At 49.1% G+C, this 12,047-nt stretch overlaps 1 protein-coding gene across 1 annotated transcript in view; it reads left to right on the top strand.

Moving 5' to 3' along the window:
* The window catches only part of SYNPO2L (synaptopodin 2-like), a 4,902-nt gene extending 1,277 nt beyond the window's left edge, over window positions 1-3,625 (top strand). Inside the window, exon 2 of the mRNA XM_010191898.1 lies at window positions 1,287-3,625. Within this exon, the coding sequence (XP_010190200.1) occupies window positions 1,287-3,625 (2,339 nt within the window). The remainder of the gene's footprint in view (window positions 1-1,286) is intronic.
* Window positions 3,626-12,047: the final 8,422 nt, after the last annotated feature.

Here is a 12,047-nt window from a genome sequence, read left to right as displayed (position 1 = left end):
CGCCCTCCTGCCTCCCCTGCTCTCCTCTCCTCTCCTCTCCTCTCCTCTCCTCTCCTCTCCTCTCCTCTCCTCTCTCCCTTCAGCAGAGCATAATTTTATACCTCTTTCTTGAGAATGCCAGGGCTGGACAAGGTACTACACAGTTTTTTGACGAATTATTAGATGCAGGCAGTGGATGGATGTTTCATGTCTACTATCCTGCTGGGAAGAAAGACAATGGGAGTAAGGAAAAGGATGAAACGAAAGAAATCAGAAATTAGTCTATAGTTTAGGTGTGTTAGGGATTTTTCCTGTGCAAGGTTAGCACTGATTTCTGTCACTTGAACATTGATTCGAGGCATGTCCATACTTTCCTGAGGGCAGGTGAGTTTGGTTTTACTACTGAATCTTGTTCACCCCCTGCTTTCCCTGCACAAGGCAACGTTCCTCCCTGGGGCTTTATTGACCGCTAGGCTGGCAGAGCAGGTGGAAAATTATTATCCCACACTTTCATGCCAGTGTCCCAGCAGGTGTTGGCTTTTCCAGGCAAACCTGTTTTAAGTGGATTCCTTCTGGCCTGACTGATCAGTTGTGGAGGTCTTGAGATTCTTGCTCAGGAGCAAATGCTCCTTTTTGTTCCTTGCTGGGCATGGCACACAGGCAAGGGACTACAGCAAGTGTGAAAACACACCTCCTGCTGTTGCAGGGCTGCTGCAGAGAGCAGCAAACAGCCCTACACACAGTGCTGCTGCAAGACACTGACTGTAGCTGGCACTGCAGGGCCCAGAGCAGGAGCAGCCCAGCTGTGCCTGCAGAGCACCTCTCCCATTGCACACATGCATGGGTGCTAACAGTAGCAGCAGCTGCTTCCCAAACTTTCAGGGCCAGAGAGATTACATGATCCTCCATATGGTAGAAGGAAAGTGTACAAAAAGCAGGGCTCCATCTTCAGGATGATAAATAAATGGTAAAAACTCCAAGGAGCAAGGGCATGCACTGTTAAAATGCTGCGAGATAAAGCCTGGGACTCTTGACCACATGCTGCTGAAGTAGGAAGTCCTGGGTCTGACCAAGATAGAGAGACTGGCCATCGGAGTGAGGGGAGTTCCCTCTCCATACCTGCATGGACTTCTGTTGTGTTTGCAGGGAAAAAGCAAATTGCACCTGAGCTAAAGAAAAAGAAGGGCAGGGGATGACAGTGTGTTTCCTCATATAGGCACTAGAATACCTGTAGCCATAGCACTGTCCATCTTTGCCCACCCAGCCATTTGCTGAGCTCTGAGCTTGCCTCTTTTTGTCTCTTGCAGAGCTCCATCGCCACGAGAGCATCCAAGAGAAGAACGTGAAAGAAGCCAAAACTAAGTGCAGAACCATCGCCTCCCTGCTGACAGACGCTCCCAACCCCCACTCCAAGGGGGTGCTGATGTTCAAGAAGCGCAGGCAGAGGGCTAAGAAGTATACACTGGTAAGCTTTGGGAGTGTCGACGAAGACCGCTCCTACGAGGAGGAGGACGGAATTTTTCCAACTAGTGAGTCCGAATTTGATGAGGAAGGTTTCTCTGATGCCCGAAGCCTAACAAATAACTCAGACTGGGACAACACTTACCTGGACATTGAAAAGTCCAAGTCTGACTCTGAACAGAAGGAAGAGAAGCAAAAAGGCTTGAGTGAGGCCTCAGGCAAAGGGGCACGATTATTTGAGCAGCAGAGGGAACGGGCTGGGAAGTACACAGTTGAGAAAGCCCCGGCACAGAAGAGCCCCCAGCTTGCCCCAGCTGCCCAGCCGCAGCAGGGCACAGTGAACGGAGATATGCCTGTGCCACAGAAAGTAGACAGCGTGCCCCTCAGCATCCACCTGGAAGGTGTACAAGTGCCTGGCAAGCAGCCAGCCACCCTTCCTGCTCAGCTCCTGCCTCCCACCAGCCCCACTTTCTTTCCACCTCTGCCAAGCACCCCCGACCCCTTCTCTGCAAGCACAACGAGCATGTTCAACAGGTCTGCACGCCCCTTTACTCCTGGCTTTTCTGGCCAGCGCCCAGCAACATCCTCTGTCATCTTCAGGCCATCTGCACCCAAAAAGCCTAGTGAAAGTCTGGGTGGGCAAAACACGGTGGTTCCCCCTTTCTCACCTCTGGCTCCAGGAACACCTGCCAATGCACCAGTGTCAACACACCACGGTCCAGTCAGCTCCTCCACATCTCTGTATATTCCTGCACCAGGAAGGCCAACATCACCACTGGAGCCACAGCCAAGAGGGGGACGAAGTGCTCCAGAGACTAAGCCTTCTGCCAACACAGCCCGAACATCCTCCACCTCTATCTTTCTGTCAGCTCCCTCAAAGCCAGGAGGGGAGGTGTCCTCCGCAGCATCCCAGGCACGAGTCCCTGGAACGGCCTCTTCTTCTCTGTATATTAGTCCAGCACCATCACAGCACATGATAAGCAGTTCCCCTGTGCCAAAGCAGCCTTCTCCTGCTGTCTCACCAGCAACGCCACGACCTCCTTCTGAGCCCTTAACCTCCAGAGAGCAGAGGATTGCCGTGCCGGCTCCCCGCACAGGCATCCTGCAGGAGGCTCGCCGGAGGGGCAACAAGAAACCCATGTTCAGTAAGATTGAAGAGAAGAAGAAGAATTCACCAAACCCTGAGCTCCTGTCTCTGGTGCAGAACCTTGATGAGAAGCCGAAAGGTGACCACCCTGGGGCAGGCTTTGAGTCTGGGCCTGAGGAGGACTTCCTCAGCCTGGGTGCTGAGGCCTGCAACTTCATGCAGTCCTCTGGCCGCAAGTTCAAGACCCCACCTCCAGTGGCTCCCAAGCCTCAGCAGCAAGATGCTGGACTGGTAAATGGGGTCCAGGACATGCCTCAGCTTAAAGGCAAGGGGGCAGAGCTCTTCGCCAAACGCCAGAGCCGCATGGACAAATATGTGGTGGAGACAACACCGAAGCGAGAGTCCAAGCCCAGGACCCCCTCTCCTTCCCCTTCTCTACCCTCATCCTGGAAATATTCACCCAACATCCGGGCTCCCCCTCCAATAGCTTATAACCCAATGCATTCCCCTTTCTATCCCCTGGCAGCCAGCAAATCTCAGGCTAGCAAAGCAGAGAGCAAAGTGAAGAAGGCACCTGGCCAGAAATCAGGGATCAAGGTCATTGATTTAATGCGCCACCAGCCCTATCAATTAAAGTCAGCCATGTTCTGTTTTGGGGATCCCCCAGGCCCCAGCGTTCAGGAGCCTGCTGGTCAGCCAGCCTCACAGGCTGGCTCATCCTTCACAGCAGCCAAGCAGGTCCCTGTGAAAACAGCCAAGACCCAGGAGATTCGTCGCTTCTCCACTCCGGCTCCCATGCCAGCCTCAAGCAGCCTGGCACCCACTGTGCTTGTGCCCCGCTCGGCCACCACGTTGGATGAGCCGGTGTGGAGAACAGAAATGGCCTCTTCTGCTCCCGCTACACCAGCACCCTTCCAGGTGGAGCTCAGCCAGTCCCCTAAGCCATACCCGAGCTTCCCAGAGCCTGGTCAGGTGAGCCAAGGGCTTTCCCCAAACCCAGCCTCGACCTCTCGGTTTCAGGTGGCCAGGCCCAAATTCTCAGCAGCGAGAACGGGGATGCAGGCCAATGTGTGGAGGCCGAGCTTTGGTCACCACTGAGGCAGCCACCCCTCCCGTCCCATCTGAGGCCCTGCAGAGATAGTGCTCGTTTTGTCTTTCATGTCAGCTCAGTACATTGGGATGAGTGACACAAAATGAAGAAAAGAGAAAAAAAATTACTCCCCTTCTGCACCACCCTCTTCCCCAGCCTCCCCTTGATCTCAGATGGGCAGCTTCATAGCAAGGCTTACTGGCTGTGGCTACAGCAGGAGGAAGAATGTGGAGAGAGGGCACATGTGTGGTACACAGAGACTGGGAGCTGCAGGCAGCAGCAAAACCCACTTCTGAAGGGGGTGAATGGCATGGGTTGTCTCATATGAGGACATGTAGGCAGTAATGGTTTTCCTTTCCCAAGGGTTTTGAAGTCGCCCCTAAACGGAGGGAGACTGGGAGGGCAAGAGCTTTCTAGGAAGAAAGGGTCAGAGGTGGGATAAGAGTACAGAAGCCTGAGCTTCCCCTAAGACTGCTTTTCTCTGAGCCTGTTAGCCTGCACAGACGCACCTGTGTGCACACACAGCAACACCCAGCAGGGAGTGAAAGTAGAAGTGGGGCTTCACCTTCTGGACTCCCCTCCGGAGGGGCATGGGAAAGGAGGTGAGGGAGCAGCATGGGCGGGGGTGCTGGCACACGCATGCATGGGCAGTGTGCCCTGCGCAGGAGGGTGGCCATGCCTGCCCGTTCCTCCAGTCACCAGAGCTGGGTGTGAAAGAAGGAGACATCCTGGCTGGTGCTAAACATGGCTATCAGGTCTGGGAGCAGTTTGCCAAAGAGGGGCTTTGAATGGACTCGGTGGGGCTATCACAAACTGGAGGAACTGCAGAAGGAAGTATCCTAAATTTTTGAGGATACACAAAGTCAAAGCTAAGCTCAGACAGTGGCTGGCTGGTGCAAGGAAGGCCCAGCAGCATTAGTCCCACTGGAACAGGATGCAGATGCTGTAAGTACAAAGGAGGCTTGTGTGGGAGAAGGTACAGCTGGCTTTAAAAGGAGGCAGGATTGAATATGCATTTGCACATCTTTTTTTTTTGTTTAGTTTAGGACAGAAGCGTGGGTAGATTGGAAATGGGTCATGACATAAAACTTGCTGAATACTCTGTGATGAGCTGGAAAATGGAGGCCCTTTACAGAAGCTCTCAGTGTGGAAGTGGAGGACAGGGACAGAAAGCCACAAGTAGAATTTCATACTAAATGATTTAAGTATCCTTGGGGACTGTTTGGTAAGAACTGAAGTGCTCTGAGAGTCCCAGAGGATCTGCACTCACACACACATAGAGAGCTCAGTTTGCTGGTGATGCTGGGGAGACAGGACTGGTTATTTCTTGAATGTCCCAGGCTGGCCTCAGACTTAATCCCTACACTAAAGGCACACAAGAAGAAAGCATTCCCTTTCCCAGGGAAGAATTAAGGATATTAGTAGGTACTCTGCATGTGTGTGTGCATGTCATCTGTACTCTGGTTTGCACACACCCCTGCCATTTGCTTTCCACCTGTGCTCCCCCTTCTGCAGCAGCCACTTTTACAGTGTGATCCCACCAGTACACCAAGAAAGCATTGCTCCCGAAGCGCTGGTTTCCAAACACAGCAGATGCCCCAGCTGCAGAGAAGGCGCTGGCCACCACTTCCTGGGCAGGGGTTGTCCAGCCTTTGTTAGACCTCCAGGAATGAGTACTGGAGACAGGATCAGGGTCTCACAGCCCTGCCTCAGACATGTCTCCATCTCATTAGATTTGCTGCTCTTCTTCAAGCAGAAGCCATTCCCTGACTGGACGGAGCACAGACTTTGGCTGTACAAAACTGTAGGTTCTGGGGAGGAAAAAAGGAGCGCGAATAGGGCTGATGCCAAGTCTGTAAGTAGTACAGCTAGTGTGGTTTCACACTAAGTCCAAGCCAACCTTACTCCATACAGGTGGATCTTATGATGTGCAGCTCTTTGCATGAAAGCTTGGGGCTCTACTTTTTCTTGGAGGCTCTAAGGTGCTTCTCTGTGAGCACTCTGTGGCTGACCCAGAGGAGGTGCTGCACCTGGTTGTATGACATAGCAGCAGCAGACCTCAACAGCTGAGGTGGCTGTATGTGTTCCTGCAAGGCCCCAGAGTCTTGGGACAAGTCACCACAGAGTTAATTCCAGTCACCAGAATCCACTTAGCTCTAGTGAAGGGGAGCAGCCACGCTACAAAACCCAAACTTGGACGATTGCTTTCTCACTCATCCTGTGCTGCACTGCATTGCCAGGGTTTCTGGAAAAATATCCTATGTGCTTTAGCAAGCTCAATCTCTGTGATTCTTCCCAAACGTGGAAGGAGTAATCTTCTATTTTTCTAGGAAAGCTGTGGGAAGGAACCAAAGGACTAGCAGTGCTCCAAAAGCTTTGTCTCTAGTCTCCTTGTGGAGTGCTGTCTGCCACTGGCTAGGGGTTTTAGCCACTCACCTTAGAAGCATCGCTGAACTCAGGCGCAGAGAGGGGTTGTGTGGACCAGAGAAAGGGTGCTCAAGATAATGCTGCAGTGAAGAAATAACCTCAGGAAGTCTGAATCTTACTCCAGTGTCCCTTTCCCTCAGGCCCGTAAAGGTAAGTGCTCTCAGGGCCTGAGTGTCTCAGGAAATTCGTTTTACCACTGGGAAAAAGAGAGGTCTAGCCTTAGCAAGTAAGGAAGATTGCACGTGGTTACTATTTCAGTGGTCCCACTCCAGATTTTTGGGAGACACTGATGCAAGCCAAGGACTGATGGCCAGACACTGCTGCATGTTAGATGTCACGACCTACATGATTGGAGTGACTGCATTTGGTCCATCATTTCTGATAACGTAATGGGCGGGAGATGAAATAAAGTAAGGTTCAACTGGAGAATTAATAATAAGCATCAGAGCGAGGAAAAGAACTGGGAGGCTGGGGATCCCGCATTTCACTTCAACATCCTTGGTTCCAAGCTATGTGTAGAAGCAAAGCCAAAGTAGTTTGATGGATCTCAGCCCCTCCCAGTCTTTTTTGGGTCCCATGCTGACACAGGACATGATCTGCTGAAGCAGAGGGTGTTGCAGATGAAGCCTACAGTGCTTGTGGAGTATCCCAAATGAGGCCAGTGGCTGAAAGTAGCATGAGATGAGAAATAATACTGAGGTGCATCTGCTAAGCTATAAGGAAGAAACCTGCACTACTGCTGGCTTCAAGAAGCTCTGCTAGTGTCTGCTCATGGAAATGTTGTGGCTGGCCTCTTAGAAAGGTCACAGGTGAGGTTACAAGGAACACTTTGAACCATATAAGCTTGTCTTGAGCCTCTCCAAATTTCTAATTCTTCAGCTGTTGAACAAACACAGATACAAATAGTTGTTTTACAAGTTTTAGCTCCCATCTGCTAAGTTATAAGCTGCAGTGGTAGGCCAAACCCCAGAGACCCCTTGTTAAGCATGTGAAGATGTCTGTATGGGCTCTGATTTAAAACTTCCTATCATCCTTCCTCTCTAAGTGTGCTGCAGGTAACACATTGCACCTATGGCAATCCTAGGGGTTTATCTTTGATTCAGATGTATCAGTCCTTTCCCACTTGCCAGAGATAACCGTGAGATCCTGCCGCAGCTGAGAGGAAGAATCTTGGAAGAGCCTGGTGTGATGAGGGGTCACAGATCGCCAGACATGAGCAGAGTGCAAGCCAAGATTGTCCCTTAGAAAGAATGAGCTCCCTTTTTGCTATCATATCCAGCATCTCCTGCCAGACCCTCCCCCTAGAAGACACTCCTCAGTGCTCTGAAAATGGGAGCCCAGCAGCAGTGCTCTGTCTGATGGAAGATGTGACCCCAGAAGGAGAACAGAGCTGGCATCTTTGTTTATAGAAGTACCTTTTTTCCTTTTCTGTTTTGTCTTTTTTTTTTCAATTTATAGTCACTTTCTATTTGTTTGTGCAGAAGAATAAACTTGTGATATGCACTTTACATGTGGCATTTTTTCACCTTCTTTGCTTGGCACCCAGAAGTAACTGCTATGTGTACAGCACATGCAGTCAGCACTACCAACAAACTACTAAGGCCAAGAGAATATAAGGAGTCCAGAACAGGATTGGATGTCTCAGCAATAAAAAACAACTAAGTTGGACTTAAAATCCCTATGCATTAAAAAAAAAAAACAACCCATGCGAGCAAAAATTTAAGTGAGATCCAAAACTTTGGTACTAGAGGCTACGACTTAAAATCCCTATGCATTAAAAAAAAAAACAACCCATGCAAGCAAAAATTTAAGTGAGATCCAAAACTATGGTACTAGAGGCTATAAAACACTCATTGACAGGGTGAAGAAATTTCTTTATGGGCCGTCCTCAGCTGGTCTGCCCCAGCCCTGCCCCTCAGCCTCACCTAAACACTACCTTCTGCTTGTAGATTTGGTGTCAAAAGAAGTTTGTCATCCCTGGTAAATCCAAATATAAACTCACATTGAATAATTCAACTTAATATTAACTAAGAGATCAGAAAACCGAATCAGTCAGAAAATCAAATATATACCATTGTATCCTCAGGTTCCAAGCCTAATCCTAACTCTAATCCTAATCCAATTCATGTTAAAGTCTACTCAGTTTCTGGGTCCTGAGGGGTTCACTGTGCTCAGTTTAGGACAAGTGTTAGCAGGTCACCTTTCCCAGACATTTGTCGCTCGCAGACAGCAATTCCTAACCACTGCAGGAATCGCTGGGAGCGGCTGTAGGACTGGACTGCAGACTGTAGACACTTGTCCAGGTATCATTTGGGGGATGTTTTTCAGATTAATTACAAGGAGGAGTCCCTCATGCAGTGGTCTGGAGGTGGGTCTTGGGACTATCCAGCTTATTTCTGATTGATTTGCAAACAGTACATGTGCAAAGGGGCAGCAACGTTTGCTGATGCCAAACCTGAGCTTCTGTCCAACCAGAAACACAGCTCCCAAGAAAATCAGTCTACAGATGCACGGGCTGCAGATTAGGACTGCATCTTGTTTTGCTTAATAAAGCTGACATAGTAGGATTATGAGGTACTCCAGATGGTTTGACACATTGCAGGACAGTTGCTGTGTCCAGGGCTCTGATTAAATTCCCTGTTAACCTCTACAACCTTCTCAAGTGAGAGTCATTTCTTCTCACAGCAGCTCACGTCAGAAGGAGCCAGACAAACAGACTTGCAAAGGTGGAATGGGAGCCAGCCCTGAGGTTCCTGGCCCAAAGCAAAGCCGAAGGATTACTGAGCAGCTATGCAGCGGGCTAGGGATGATCTTGGGCTTCAGTGCACTACTCAGAGAGTAGTTTAAGAGCAAAAAATAGCAAGGTCTCTAGTGGGGATATCTACCCCCAAATAATCACACCCGATGGAAGGAGAAGCATCCGGCAAAGAGCACAGCAGGGCAAATACATGGCATGTAGGAAGGGTAAGGTTATTCCCAGGCAGCACAGACCTATAGCTTCAGCCGCCACTAGATGCTGCCACTGTTCTTCTCTGAGTTACCTGAGGTTTTGGCATTCGCCTGATGCGGTGTTAAGGGTTTAAAATCTTAGGAAATCCTTTCTTCCTAATTTATCCTCTTTGGGCTTTCACAGATGGTGTTTCTCGGTCCCACGTATCAGAGGAGAAGGGCAGCCTCATACCAGGGAGTTTTGGCAGCAAGAGGCTTGCTGCAGCTTGGAGGGATTCCTGGGTGGTAGCATGTGGAGCATGAAGGGAAAGAAGGCTGCCCAGCAAGTAACACACCATGGGCACGCCAGCTATTTCAACACACACTGCAGCTCTGTGATCAAATCCCACATATTTCTGTCCCAGTCCTACACCCCATTGTGCATTAAGCCCACTTAGTGGCAGGAGGGAGCCTGGCATTGAGTGTTTCTCCTATTGTGGTGCTACAAACCACTGGCCAGTCTTCCTGATGTCTGTGTAAAAGTGGAAGAGATTAAGCATATATGAAATGTTTTAATATAACAAATATCATACATGACGAATTTCAAATTTAAGGAAAAAAAGCCAAATCAAGAGTTTTGCAACTTTTTTTTCAGAACAGATTGAATCATGTTGAAATCTGCTGCTTTTGCGTCCTTTCAGCACAGATCAGTCCTGGGCTCCAGGGAAAAAGGGGAGTAAGTTCAAGTTTTAATTCTCTGTCTTTGGAAAATTAAAATGGTGAAGGCTATTTGCCAGACTAATGCTGTCTGCCAGACTTCCACATGATCAGAATATGCTCAGGAGACAGCCCTGCTGATGACATCTGTCTTAGCTACTGCTTGTGTCCGTCTAGCACTGTGCAATGAGACAGATCTCATCTGCTGCTCTTAAATTATTTTGCAGACATTAACAATTTGAAGCCAGACCATTTGAAATCAGGTGCACAAGAATTCAGTGCAAAAATAAATTAATTTTGAAGATACACGTCAGAGAAAGCAAAGCTTTTTGCAGGCTGTTCCTAAGGCCATGTAAGCAAAGGGTATATTTGGAAAGAGGGAGGTGGTCACAGTGAGATACAGACAGTTCCATGTATGATTACAAACTCCTCCCTGCGGTGCTGAAATGTCCCACTGGCAGTGCATGTACTACCCCACTGACCTAAGTAGAAACTCCATGTACTCAAGAAAAGGTTGAATTTAACCACCAAACCTCACCACCCATCACGTAAACCCCCACCCCCTCTCCAACCCAAAACTAAACCAGCTCATCAAGCAAGACTTGTAAGGATTTAAAACCTCGAACACTGAGTAGCATGAGTTGGTAAGATAATAGTAAGAGCCCTACATAACTTCTCACCTATGCTGATTTCATTGTGTTACTTACGGCAGAGATATCAGATTGGAACAATATTCCCAGTGGAAAAAGCCATGAGCTCCTGAACCTGACACCATGGCAGGGCACAGGTGAAGTCTCTGCTGGAGCCCCCACTGACATTTCTAGACTGGTGAACTAGGCGTTTCTGTCTCTAGGGAGAAACTGTGCATAGAGAGGAGAAAGGAGCAACATTTAGTTCTCAGCCTGGTAACTGAAGATGGAGACATATAATTTCATTTGAAGGTAGAGTAGGAGGTGAGAATCTCAGTTAAAGATGTGCCTTGATGTATATGTGTCAGACACAAGACTGCTTTCTCCAAATCACTCTATAAATCCTGGTGATAAACCCTCTCTTACGTTCTTACTGGGTTCAAGGCTCAGGCTCTGTGCAGTACACTCCACTAGCTGCACTCTTAGGTCTTGTATCTATACATGCACATGCAGATGAAAATAACCTCTGGAGGATCAGGGTTACAAGGATAGAACGGGACCTCACATAGCACCAAATGAGGGCCATGGATCATCTTTCAAAGTGGAGGTGGCCAAGGTCTCTTCAGAATTTGAGCCTGATGACAGCCATAGACACAACAGCACAGAAAAACCTGAACAAGGGGTTGGTCTGAACCCTGGATTTTGCTACTGGGTTTCTGAGGAGTTCGATGATTGGCCTCAGAATCTACATATTACCCACCAGCATCTAGGGAATAAAGGAATCTCATAATTTGGTAATTTCAGCTTCCAGACACTATTTCTGAGCCCTGGATAAAGATTCCGCCCTCTAAAGTTTCAACTCTCTACTCCTAGCTTACTTTCCTTCAATGCCAGCTCAACCTGTTTCAATTCCAGTTCCTCACCACTCTGACTACTCCTCACACGAGACCTTGACTTGGCATACAAATGCTTTGTTCCCATCAGACCACAGTTCCCATCAGTCCTTGAACCTGGTCCTTGGCCTTGCCCCTAACCCTGTTTGCCTCTTGCCTTTTGGACTGGGGATCCACAGGGGAGCCTGGTCTCCTGGAGCTGGCTCACCCTGACTTGCTGTCAGTGCCTTGTTCCTGGTCCTAACTGCTGGGCACACCTGCCCATATCGTGATTGAGATCCTCAGGCACCATGCTAGACATGCCTTCTCTTCTTACTGCTTTTCCCTAGTCTCTCTCGAGTTTTATAAGAGGGCTCACATGCGTTTCCTGCTCACCTCCAGTTACCAGGTAGCCATGGGCAGCTCTCCTCTCTCCCAGCCTGCTCAACTCCTCTTGCCCTGCAGCTGCCTGCAGGAGCAGCTGTGGAGCCCTGGGATGTGGGAGGAAGCAGAGGAGCAGCGGGTCGTGCTGGTGGCAGGGAAGAGCAACCACATCCTTCCCTGCTACAGCATCTTTCGGAGCTACACCACGCCTCAAAACCCAGCAGGTTTCCACATGTTATCAGTCTGGCACAAACTGTTCCCCTAAGGTGTAATTTGTGCTGAGAAAGGCACGGGAGATGACTGGAGAAATAATACAGCAGCTATAGATTGGTCTGAAAAGAGCTGCTGGAAGCAAGTAGAGAGGAGGCAGAGCATCACCCCAGTGACTGTAAGAAAGTGCCATGTTGTGGTAGCAGCATTTGTCAGCTTCTCACCTCATAATATAAATTTCTTAGATTATTATCAGAATAAAG

The sequence above is a fragment of the Mesitornis unicolor genome, unplaced genomic scaffold, assembly GCF_000695765.1.
Source record: "Mesitornis unicolor isolate BGI_N332 unplaced genomic scaffold, ASM69576v1 scaffold17929, whole genome shotgun sequence".
Lineage (NCBI taxonomy): Eukaryota > Metazoa > Chordata > Aves > Mesitornithiformes > Mesitornithidae > Mesitornis > Mesitornis unicolor.
This window is presented reverse-complemented; position numbering and strand designations above follow the sequence as displayed.